The following is a 12,764-nucleotide window of genomic DNA, read 5'->3' as shown; positions in this document are numbered from 1 at the left end:
TCTCTATTTGTGTTTGTTACATCTCTCTCTCTCTCTCTCTCTCTCTCTCTCTCTATCTATCTCTGTGGTCCAATGCGGACACCATCCATAGGGGGGCATCTTTACTTTGTCACATTCATTGATGACTACTCCAAGTTTGCTTGCCATCTCCATGAGAGATCTATTTTTCCTTTCAGCTACACCATTTTGCTGCGGTGTATAAGGCACAGTACATTGGTGTTTGATGCCCTTTTGAAGCATATAATCCTTGAATGCATTTGACATGTATTCTCCACCTCTATCTGAGCTAAGTGTTTGGACTTTACATGCACATATATTTTCAGCCATTGCAACAAAGTGTCGAAAGCATGTAAACACATCTTCTTTTGCTTTCAAAGGGTAAGCGAACTAACAGCACTTACCTCAAGGTGGGTGTAAGGGAATTGGGAGATATTTGCTACTCTGCTCTTTTAATGAGCTCTCTCACTTTCTCCCTCTCTCTCTCCCTTAAGCGGCCTTCACACTTGAGAGCCTATGGAGCTTGCATAAGCTATGGAAGAGCTTAGCAACGCACCCAATAGCATTCCGCAATGCTCCATGAGAGCTACAACCCATCACAATGCATGGTTTCTTTGTGTGTTTTTCAAAAAAATAAAACAAAAATAAAAAATAAAATTTGCTACCTTATCCGGCCCCTCCTTTGTCTCTGTAATCTACCTTTTTTCTCTTCTAATCACTAGCTCCGAGATTCCACACTCGTGCTAACCCAACGATTAATGTACTGCTTCATTCTATTTACACAGTCTCTAACACTCTCATTCTCGCCTTGCTTGAAAGAGTAGATGTGTGCTACCGTGTCATGTTGAATCCCCATCAAGGAAAAAGCAGCAATGAATCTCTCTTCCAAAACTCGTAAAGAAGATTTGTCTGAAGCCTCTAATGCCTGAAACCAAGCAAGGGCTTTTCCTTCAAGAGTGAGTCCAAATCCTTCAATTTGAGTATGCTTGTCAGCCACTTGCTCGAACTGCTTGCCTAAATGTTGCTACATGGTCGTATGGATCTCCCGACCCTTCGTACTTCTTTACCAGTTTCTGAAGAGTTGATGACCTTACTTGTCTTGAATACTCATCATAGGGCCTACGGCCTCTCACTCTCAGTGGGAATTGTTCCTCTCTTTGTAAGATGGTCCACATGCATCCAAAATTGGTGTGGGTCCCCTATTACCAGCCTCACCAAACCCCTCCAAAGATCTTGTCACCCGCATTTCAGGAGGTGCAATTATGGGAGGCCGAGTTGGCTCCCCTCTCCTCCGATTGTCATAGTGAGAAAGATGTTGTTGTGGTGTGACCTGTGGGGTCGCACATTTGGTGTAGGACTATATCTTGGTGCTAGAGTTGGGCTACTAGCAGTGGTCCACTTTGATGTTGAGGGTCCCTCTCTAGTGAACTCTCGTAGGGGAGGAGCAACAGTTTCTCCAAGAAAGGCTGTCTCTCCTGGTTTGGCTGTATTTGTTGAGAACACTTCCATGAATAATGGTTGTCCTTTCCACATGAGCTCCCGAATCTCCTTCCAATCTAAGGTTTGGTATTCATTGGCCCATTTATCAATTATTCGGTTCATGTGTCATGCAAGCTTCTCAACTACCACCACCAGTGCTAGAGGAAGATCGAGCTGTGGCATAATATCCCTCTAACGAGACCTTATAGACCTCTTGAAGTGGGTCATCCTGTAAGACCTTTGTCACTGGAATTTGTCGTACAAACTCCCATTGGTTCTTAGCCCCCTGATCCATTTTGCTCTTGCCTTTCCTATCCCTTTCCAAATTTAGATCTACAAGAAGTAAATCATCAATGGATGGTTTTGAGGACTGGGCATTGGAGGGTCCAGGCATGTCCGGCTCAATGAGCCAGTCATCTCTAGACTCCCTTGCTTTGGAAAGCTTTGATAAGTCTAAGAACTCAGTTTTAGAGAGCTCCCCTAATTTGTCTACATTTTCTGGATGGTAGGTGACTTCGTAGCAAACACCATCTCCACCCATGTACATGTTACCCTGGTCATTGACTAGAGGTGCTCTATCAAGTTCTGAGAAAATGTCTGCGATCTTAACAAGATACCGTTGTTGTGGATCCCTAAAGATCTCAGCTCCTTGAGCGTTCGTGTAGACATATTGGAGTCTCACATTGAGTGTTAACCCCATGGTGTTGGCTTCAAAAGGATTAAAAGATCTTGTGGGTGTTCTATTTGGGGCTAAGGGATGACTATTTGACGGCCCTAGATTGTCCATGGACAATGAACTAGTTGTTCTGGAAGAAAGGGTATCGGATTGGGATTCGGAAAGGGTTTCAGCAATATCTGCCAAATTTCCTACCGATTGGGTCCCACTTTCCTGCGTAGGTACTCTAGAAGGTGCCCTAGGCCCTATGGCAGAATCTATAAGACGTCCCGACCGCAAGTGCATAAGGTCAAATTTTTTTGGTTTTTTTAATGTTTTTTTTCTTTTTATTTTTGTTTTTATTTAATAAATATATATATATATGTATATATATATATATATTTTACCCTACTTAACCACTAAATGTCACTAAAATGAATATGTGTATAAATACCTATCCTATTTTTTTGATTTTGATTTTATTATTATTATTTTTTTAAAAAATTTATATATTTTTTTCTTTTTTTTTTAAATTACAAAAAATATGAATCATGCTAAAAAGAATACTAATTATGCACAAAATTACAAAAATTTTAAAACAATGCAAGTTACTTTAATTATGCAAAATTTTACAGAAATTTAAAAAATGAAAAATGGACTCAAAATACAAACACTATAATTGTTTTCTTGTTTTTTTTATTTGATTTTTTTTCTTTTTGTTTTTTTTCTCTTTTTTTTCTCTTTTTTTTCTTCTTTTTTTTTTTAAAAAAAATATATTTTTTAAATTATTTTGGTGTTTTTATTATTATTATTATTATTATTTAAAAAATACAAAAAACATGAAAAATTTAAAAAAATAAAAAAAATAAAAATGAACCAACCTTATCCGCTCGCCGCCTCGCCGAATTCTTCGCCGGCGTGCACGTGCTTCCTTGCGGCGCCTTCTGCCAGCTGCTCGTCTTCTGCGCCTTCTTCTCCACTGCTGCGCTCTTTCCACGCTGCTTCTCTTGCTCTGTTTTTTTCCACTCGGCCAACTCCTTCGCTTTGCACGCTTCTGCCAGCCGTCCTTTTGCTGCCACGTTTCACCTTTCACACGCCTTCCACAGGAGCTTCGCCTAACGGCTTCACTCCACGCTACTGCGCTGCTTCTCTTGCAGCTACCCACACGGACAACGCTCTGCCACCTGCGCCTCCTCAGTCGCTCTCCCTCAGCCACTTCTGCCAGCCATCTACTCCTCTTATGCTGCTCCACGTTGCTGCTTGCTACAGCCCGCCCAAGCTATAGTTGCTCTCCGGCTCAAATGATACAGTCACAGCCGGCCTCCTACAGCTTTTTTTTCTTCGCCGGCCTTCTGCAATGCTTACAACCAGCCGACTTTTGTGTGTTTTTCTCTTTTTTTTTTCTATATAAAAGCTTCCACGCAGGTCCTTCCACGCCAGCTACTCCGCCTCTTCCACCTCCCCACGGCCTTGGCCTTCAGCGTATAAATATATATATATATATATATATATATATATTTCTTTGCTGCGCCTCAACACTTCCCAACTACCTCTCCATGCCTCTTCAACTTCACGCCTCCCACACTGATGTAAAGATGAGGGCCGCGTCACAAAGCCCTCCCAACCGCAACACAAAAAACACAAATGTTAGTGTGTTAGTTGATTAGTGACAAAAGGTATGCCAAAAAATACAAAAACAGAAAGCACTTAAACCTAATTAATGGCGGGATTTCTCTACCGCAATGGGGTTTTAATTTTTTTTGCTTCTAATCAAAAAACAGAAAACACACAAGGCGCCCTTGAGATCACACACTCAATGCCCTTGCAAACTCTACTCTAATCTACCCTAATCCACGATTTTGCAATCAATGGAGCACTTAGTAAGAAGTAATGGTTAACACCCTTCACTAACTTAGGTGTGCGTTCCCCGGCAACAACAGCGGCGCCATTGTTTGGGACATCATAGCATAGCAGAGGCTACACTCCAACCCACACACTTTGTCAATCCGTGAATGCAACCCGGTTAGCGCATAGAGGCTATCCCGAATGGGAGAAGATTAGTTAACCACACATTAATGACTTCTAGTCCTACTCAATCCTTCTTCAACAATCAAGCAATCAATCTAACATGATCAACGCATCAAGATTAGGCTACACTTAAGCATAAAAATGCAACTTATGCAAAGAATCTAACATGCAAAGAGCTATCACACAAGCCTCAACTACACATCATTTCATGCACAAGCTTCATCACATGCACTCTACAATTCACAAATCAGATTTTAGCATCAAAATATCATTACAAAATCTAGATTAGCAAGTGTGTAGACCGCAACCTCAAATCATTGAATACGTAGAGAATAGAGAGTACAAGATTGAAGCAAGAATGGAGATGGGGAGAGCCTTGGGAGAGCACATGAGAAGGAGCTATGGAGCAAGCTCTCTCTATGAGCCTCTCAACCAAATGACCAAAGAGTTCCCTTAGCTCTCAAATGGGCCACTTTTTATACAAAAACTCTAAAACTCCCAAAAGTTCCCATATGGGATTATTGTCAAGTCCACTCCCACATTCATCTACAACTTGGAACTCTTTACAAGAGCCTTGAGTGTCTTTTTTGTTGCATCCTTGCATTGATCTTCATTCATCATGCAACATAGTGTCCAAAAATGGGATTTCCACTGACGAGAGTAAAATCAAGGTCATTCTGGAATTGCTCCCACCCACCAACTATAAGGGAGTCGAACGCTTTATGGGCCACGTTGGTTATTATCGAAGATTTATTCTATTCGCCGAGATAGCTCGACCATTGTATAAGCTTCTTATCGAGTTTATTTGGACCGAAGAATGTGACCGTGCCTATGAGCTATTAAAGAAGGCCTTGGCGAGTGCTCCAATCTTGAGAATGCCTAACTGGGATTTACTCTTCCATGTGCATATTGATGCATCAAACTTTGCTATTGGTGGGTGTGTGTTAACTCAACCTGGAGAACACAAATTAGACTACCCCATTAGCTTTGCCAGTCTCGCCAGTTGAACGATGCTGAGATGAACTGCACCACTACGGAGCAAGAAGGGTTGGCAATGATATATGCAGTAAGGAAATTTTGTTATTACCTCCTTGCCACCAAGTTTGTTTTCTATGTGGATCATCAAGCATTGTTGTATCTGGTAAACAAACCATGCTCCACAGGAAGAATCACACAATGGGGCTATTGATTCTTCTTGAGTTTGATTTCACTGTTGTTGTGAGACCTGGCAAAAAACATGTTATGGCTGATCATTTGTCTCGCATACCTAATGGCGAGGCTCCTACAAGGGTTGATGATGACTTACCTGACACTTCCCTGTTCATGGTGGAGACAATGCCTAAATGGAGTGAGAAGATTGTTAACTTTTTGGTTAATGGCTTTCCACCCAAGGAGCTTCGTAAAGATCTAGCTCGAAAGCTGATCAAAGAATGCGAACCCTATTGCCTGATAGCCGGGACTCTTTATAAAAGAGGAAAGGATGACGTTCTTAGGCATTGTGCCTGAGAGGATGAGTATCTATACATTTTGCAAGAGGCACATATGGGTGTAGACGGTGGTCACTTCTCAGGAGACTTAACTACATGAAAGATCTTACAATGAGGGTATTGTTGGCCCACTATGTTCCAAGATGCATCACTTTTTGTAAAGGGTTGCGATGAATGCCAACGATACAAGAAACCCCAAAGGAAAGATCAGATGCCCCTACATCCAATCAAAGTAAGCCAACCATTTGAAAAGTGGGGTTTAGACTTTGTAGGTCCAATCAGCCCAGCGGCCTGCAACACACAATCTCGCTATATTATTGTGGCCACTGACTATATGACCAAATGGGCTGAAGCGAAGGTGACACGTAAGGCAGATGCAAGGACAACAGCCAAGTTCCTCTTTGAAAATATAATCACATGCTTCGGTTGTCCTTTTGAACTTGTGAGCGACAATGGTACACATTTTATAAATGAAGTGATTAAGGAGCTCACAACAAATTTCATGATATCCCATCATAAATCTACTCCTTACTATCCGCAAGTGAATGGCCAAGCCGAGAGTACCAACAAGACCTTAATCTCTGTTTTGACAAAGACAGTTGAAGCTCATCGCACGGATTGGGATCTAAAGCTTACAACAGCTTTATGGGCCTATCGTACTGCATACAAAGTGGCTATTAATTGCACACCATTCAAAATGGTATATGGCCAAGAAGCGGTCATGCTGTGGGAATTTGTCATTCCTAGTCTTCGTGTTACTACTCAAGAGGGTTGGGATGGTAATACCTTAGTAGAGCGTCTATATATCCTTGAGCGGCTAAACGAAGAAAGACAATTGGCTGTATACAATGCCCTTGTGGAGAAGGATAGAAGGAAAAAATGGTTTGATCGCCACCTGAAGGACAAGGTCATCAAGGTTGGGGATAAAGTCCTGATGTATGGAGTGCGAAACGAAAAGAAGAAGCTCAAATATGCTGGTAAGGGACCGTATAGAGTATGTGAAATTACCCCGCAAGGTACCATCAGAGTGGAGACTCTCGACAAAGTTGAAACTATTGGATTCCTTAATGGAAGTAAATTCAAAAGATACTATGACCCCCTAAGCCAAGAGGAGTTATATGCAATCCATCAAAAGAAGGCAGTTAAAGAACAAGCTGAGCTTAAGAAAATATAAGCGAGAGTTGAAGCCAAAGAACGTCAACAACATGCTAGGCACCAATGAGAAGCCAACTTGGGAATTACGCAAGTATTTTTCGAGGAGACAGAGGAGGATTCACTGGAATCTGACCCACCTCTAAGATACCCAATTGAGTTACAGAGTCCTTACGGGCGGGGAGGTGCTGTATAATGCATTATTGGATACAAGAGCTCAACACAATTTGCTATCATATGGCGTGTGGTGTCAACTTCGAAAACCACCTTTATCCAAGAGTTCTATCCAATTTCAAGGAATCAACAAGAAGAAAACCCCTGTCTCAGGAATTCTGCACACTTCGGTTGCCTATGACAAGGGGACCATAATTCAAAGCTTTTTGGTTATGCCTGTGGGTACCATGGAAGGGACTGTAAACTTAGGGCGCAAATGGATGATGGCCACCAAGTGCAATATCGATTGGGCAACCAGACGAGTCACAACGCAAGAACCAACACTAGGTCTGACCGCTTAAAATCCCGCTCCTAAGCCATCAACTCTGGACAAAATGCTGGATAACGAAAAATCACAAAGTCCAGTGGCAAAACCATCTTTGATTGTTTGCCACCCCTCTAATGATTCAACGCCAAGAGTGGAAACATGCAGGGTGGTCTCTAAAGCTCCGCTTACTATGCCAAAGAGTACATACAAATGGGTCCCAAAAGCTTCGTTAACAGCTACTTCCCCTGCTCAATCTCGTTCAGACAAGAAGCCTCGTAGGAAGAAAACAGCTACCCACCCGAGAAAGGGCAATGTAACATCACGATGGATCCCTAAAAAATTATTAGTAGCCCAAGGGTACTACGAGGGGAATGACCAGACTTGGGTCCCTAAACATAAGCTGAATCCCTCTACATCACCTATAAAACCTTACAAACCAATTGTTGCCACCCCAACGACAATTCAAGATCGTGGTAAGGGAAAGGTAACAGAGTGCTCCGCACCACTTCTTCCAGAGTTAGTTTGGATTCCCAAACGATATCGATCATTACCACCTAGCTCAGGAAGGGGGGAGCCACATGAAGCTTCTAGCTCCTCATGCCAGGCACACGCTCATATAGAAGTTTCTACATGCTCTACACCTACTCTTGTCAACACCCAACAAGAGACCAATGAGTCTATGTCTCCCTTTGTAAAAGTATCGTCGGAAACCATTTCCTCCATTCGTCAATAGGAGCATACACTAACATCTCTGCAATTGGATGTGGCCACAAGGGTCATAAAAAGCTATCTGCCCACATCACAACCTATGACCTGCTGGACAAATTGGTTCTAAGAGGCTGCAACATCATTGCAGAAAATATGATCTATCCAAGAAAAGGGGGAGCATGTACTCACGCTCGACATTCTATTGCTTCCTCCCTAACCTTCTCCCCTGACCATGTAATTGCCAAATTCAAGGGGATGTATATATATAGCTTCATACATAGAAAAGAAAAGAGAAAAACAAAAAATAGTAAAAAGAGCAAGAGCACAAAAAGAGGAGAAATATCCGTATACAATCAGGAACTAGATTGACCTGTCATAAACCTACTGATGCTATATCTGTGTTTGTAGATATAGCAAATGCAAGAGCATCGCACACTTCATCCACCTTTGGTGAGAGGTATCATCTGTACCTTTCTCAGATATTCCACATGTGCTATCCTATAATTGAAACTGAATGGGATCATATAGATGTACTAGCGAGAGAGGAAAATGTTGAGGAATTAGAATGGCTAATTCGCCTATTGACCATGACTGACCCCTACTCCATAGAGGACATATCCCCATTAGCCCAATGCTTTCCTTTTCCACAAAATGACTATCCTCGCATGGTTACATTCTTGATGAGTTTATGTGGATGGGAAAATGAAAAGGAAATATCTGACAATGATGAATGGACGGATGAAACTCATGGGACTACTGAGGTTGACTTTATTAATTTGGATGATGCGGATAGAGGCTTAACTTTAGGGCTAGAGCCAGGACTCTACAACATCCTCTTACCATATCCTCAGTGTAGTAGTGTGGTGACTGGTAGGTAGGTTAGTGTTTTCAAGTTTTTTCTAGTTTGGATTCCTTAAACGAGTCTTTAATTTTTCACACTGATGCGCCTCTCGAGGTATAGTGCTTGTTAGTTGGTTGTATAGGTGGAAAAGTTTGAGGTGGGTTCGTTTTGAAGTCCTGAGATAGCCGCAACGCTCATACATAAATATCTCATCAAATTGCAAGCATTTTTCTCATCGAATCAAGGAGATCTCCAAAATACAGGTGTAATTCTTCCATACCCACTCTCTTTCATTTTTATTATTCGATTAATTGCATGAACTATAATGCATGACCACATGGAAATTGTCAATGTACTACTTAGTTTTTGAAGTTTCCTGACGTGCTACTGTGAATCATTAATGAGTTTAACTTTATTGGATATATTCTTGAGAATGCATGCAGTCTTTAGTTAACCTTGCAATATGATTGTCTTAGGTCGGGTGAAACCATCTTAATGTTTGACACCTAGCCATGTGTGTGTTGACCTCTAGGACATAGCTTTTACCCCTTTGTCGAAAGGATGCAAGACAAATTATAGTTCAGGAGCAAAGATCAAAAGAACTAATTTTTTTAAAAAAAATCCTACAATAAATGGCAATACAAGTCTATGATGTGCTTTAATGTTGTCCTATCGCCTTATTGATACTTGGTAGGCGAGGAGTATTGTACTCCAGACCGATGCCTTGGTTGGTAGGGGGTAGCCTTGCCTAAGGTGAACTAATAGATTCCGGGATAATGCCTTGTGTTAAACATGGTACCAGGATCGATGTTAGTTTTGCCTTAGGAAGGTCGCCATTGTGTGTAAAAATTGTCACGTGCATAAAAAAATAAAGGCAAAAGGCTCCTGTAACTCTGATGTTTCTTGTGTCCCTAGGCTTGTGGTATTAACTTGTTCTTAGAGTAGACACAGTGTGGTCATCTGTTTATTTATTAAGCTTGGTAGGCCAGTTATAAACCTTGAATAACCTTTGACACCTTGCTAACTCTTGATTTACTTTCAATAATTTTAAACTCCTGTTAATTTGTTACACTAGCTCATTCATGTGACCCCTTAAACTAAGTCTCATAGCAACATCCATTGTGGTCTAACATGCTTGAATTTATTACACTTTATATCTTTTGAATTCCAGCATACTTTCACTCTACTTACCTGTTTTGCAGACGGTCTACCACAACAAACCCTATCGAGCTTACCATACCATAGCTTCCGAGGACGGAATCTACATTAGGAAGGGGGGCATGTTAACCTATGACGGACATTGAGACGTACTATGTTTTACGTCATGTAATTAGTTTAAGTATTCTGAGTCATGGGCCGGGCTTGTCGGCACCATATGCAAAGGATAAAGGGATCGACCGATGAGAGGTGCACCTTGAATATCAATAGGATAAAGGTTAGGATCGGCCGGCCATGTATGGGCGCCCATGTGTGAACGGCCAAGTCACCTATAAGAGTCAAATGTAACCCTAAAACCCTCATTCTCATGTGTTGAATACAAGAGTGCTCTTGCCTTATCTCCTTGGTTTCCTTCTCCTGCGTGTGAGAGAGAGAGAGAGAGAGAGAGAGAGAGAGAGAGAGAGAGAGCAATCGAGCACTGTGTAGTGGCACGGCGGCGGAGGCGGTAGGGCGGCGACGGCGGCTCCTTCTTCACTGCGACGCGAGAATCCTTCAATCACGGCGGCGGTTCTAGCGGTGAGTGACACACCTTTTGCATTCTGTTTGAGCTTGCTTTCCTGGTTGTATGCTTGCAGCCATTCGTGGCTCACATACGGTGCTCGGCAAGTCCCCAACTACGACCTGTGCGGCAAAACCGCACACTTGGTTCTTGAGAGGCTCTCTGTTTGAGACTCTGAAGATGTCTCGAGAATTCTCTCCAAGTTGCTAACAACCGATTAAGTGCCGCTTCCTTGAGTGGTTACCCTAGATGGTGTACTAGTGTTACGTCTCCCTAGTATTGTTCCCGAGCGTAGGTTCATATGCTATTTTTAGCACGTTGCTGTGTCCAGTTTTTTTATTTTTTTTATTTTTTTAAATAAATAAATATATATATTTTATTATTATTATTTTTATATAAACCCTACCTAACCACTAAATGCAACTAACATGAATATGTGTGTAAATATCTATTTTTTAATTTATTTATTATTTATTATTATTTTTACTAATTACACAAAAATAAGAATTATGCTAAAAATACTAATTATGTAGATTACACTAATTATGCAAAAAATTACAAAAATTTAAAAAAATATAGAATATGCAAAAAATATGGACTCAAAATAAAACACATAATTTATAGATTTTTTTAAAACTATTTTATTATTATTATTATTATTGTTTATATATATATATATCTATTTAAAAAATACAAAAAATTGAAAATTACCTAGTATACATGAATTACAGATTTTTTTTAAAAAAAACTAAAGACTAACAAAATAAAAAAATAAAAATAAAAAAAATAAAAATAAAACACTAACCTTTTTCTTCGGCTCTCTCTCTGCGGATTTGCCGGCCGTGCTTATCTTCTTCGCTACCACACGTTTCCTTGCGGCCCTTCACAGCCAGGCGCCCACTCCTCTGCAGCCTTCGCAGCTGCCGGCTCCCTTATCTTCTTGCCCTTCACGTTCTGCTGTTTCGCCGGCCACCGCCTTCTCTGCCCGGCCTTCGCCGGCCTCTCTTCCTTCGCCGCCACCTCTTCGCCAGTCGCTTCCTCAGCTCCTTGCGGCCTCTCATGGCCAGGCGCCCTCGTCTGCTGTTGTCGCTCCTTCGACTTCTTGCCTTCTGGCTTCGCCGTCGGTAGCGCCTAGGCCTTCGCCAGCTACTTCCTTCACTGCAGCCACCGGCCTTGCTTACTTACGGCCAGTCAGCCAGCCACCTTTGCTTCCACACCCCGCCGTCAACAACGTTCACCCCTTTTGCTTCCTACGTTGGCCATTGCAGCCTTTGGAGCCAACCTTCTTGCGGTCAGTCAGTTTCGCCTTCTCCAACCTTCGCCTCCTTCGCTTCCTACGTTGGCTACTACAGCCTTCGCCTCCTTGCTCTCTCCGTTCTTTGCTTTCGGCCTTCAGCGGCCACCTAACCACTGCCTCCTTGCTCTCTACGTTCTTTGCTTTCGGCCTTCAGCAGCCACCTAACCACCGCCTCCTTGCTCATACAATAGTAGAGGTGGAGATGGAGATGGAAGCCATAGCCAAAGCTTAGACCTAACCACCGCCTCCTTGCTCATACAATAGTAGAGGTGGAGATGGAGATGGAAGCCATAGCCAAAGCTTAGATCTCTCCACTCTTGAGATGTGATAGTAGGGAGTGAGAAATGATAACCTTCCCTCCTCTCTCTTTGTAATCTCCTTTTTCTTTTCTAATCACTAGCTCTGAGATTCCACGCTCGTGCTAACCCTAAACCTAAAAACAGAAAGAATTAGTAGTAGTAATGCAAGCTTCTCAACTGGTTTTGAGTCTTCTCCTCGTCTCGGCAGTGGCGCTAATGGAGAGACGGAAGACTCTCTCATTTGTAGCAAGAGTAGCATGATCCGTGTGTAGATCAATCCACTGGGATTTGCATCCCTTTCGGAGCTAGGGATTCAACCCGTACTGGTGCATGGAAGCTTATCCACGAATGGAGAGAATGCTATGAACACCACTACATTGACATAGACTTTACACACACAAGCTCAATCTTGCCATAGCTCATTCACTCATCATCCCACTCATTCATGCATCCAATACAAGAAGGAAGCTAAGCTAAAGCATACACAAGCTCAAAGCATACTTCATTCTCAAGCACTTACCTCCCTAGCATGCACACAAACCTTGAAGCTTAATGGAACTTGAAATAAACATGCATTCTCATTCACTACTCAAGCCATGCCTTGCCCATGGATAAGCTATAAG

The 12,764-nt window shown here is 42.0% G+C and overlaps 1 protein-coding gene across 1 annotated transcript in view; it reads left to right on the top strand.

Annotated features, from left to right (window-relative positions):
* The window catches only part of LOC147608977 (uncharacterized), a 13,560-nt gene extending 1,880 nt beyond the window's left edge, over positions 1 to 11,680 (top strand). Inside the window, exon 2 of the mRNA XM_086788684.1 lies at positions 11,435 to 11,680. Within this exon, the coding sequence (XP_086644810.1) occupies positions 11,435 to 11,680 (246 nt within the window). The remainder of the gene's footprint in view (positions 1 to 11,434) is intronic.
* The last annotated feature ends 1,084 nt before the right edge of the window (positions 11,681 to 12,764 follow it).

The sequence above is a fragment of the Cibotium barometz genome, chromosome 52 (genome assembly GCF_041138505.1).
Source record: "Cibotium barometz isolate CiBa-2024 chromosome 52, ASM4113850v1, whole genome shotgun sequence".
NCBI lineage: Eukaryota > Viridiplantae > Streptophyta > Polypodiopsida > Cyatheales > Cibotiaceae > Cibotium > Cibotium barometz.
The sequence above is the reverse complement of the archived record's forward strand: the minus strand, read 5'-3'. Positions and strand labels throughout refer to the sequence as shown.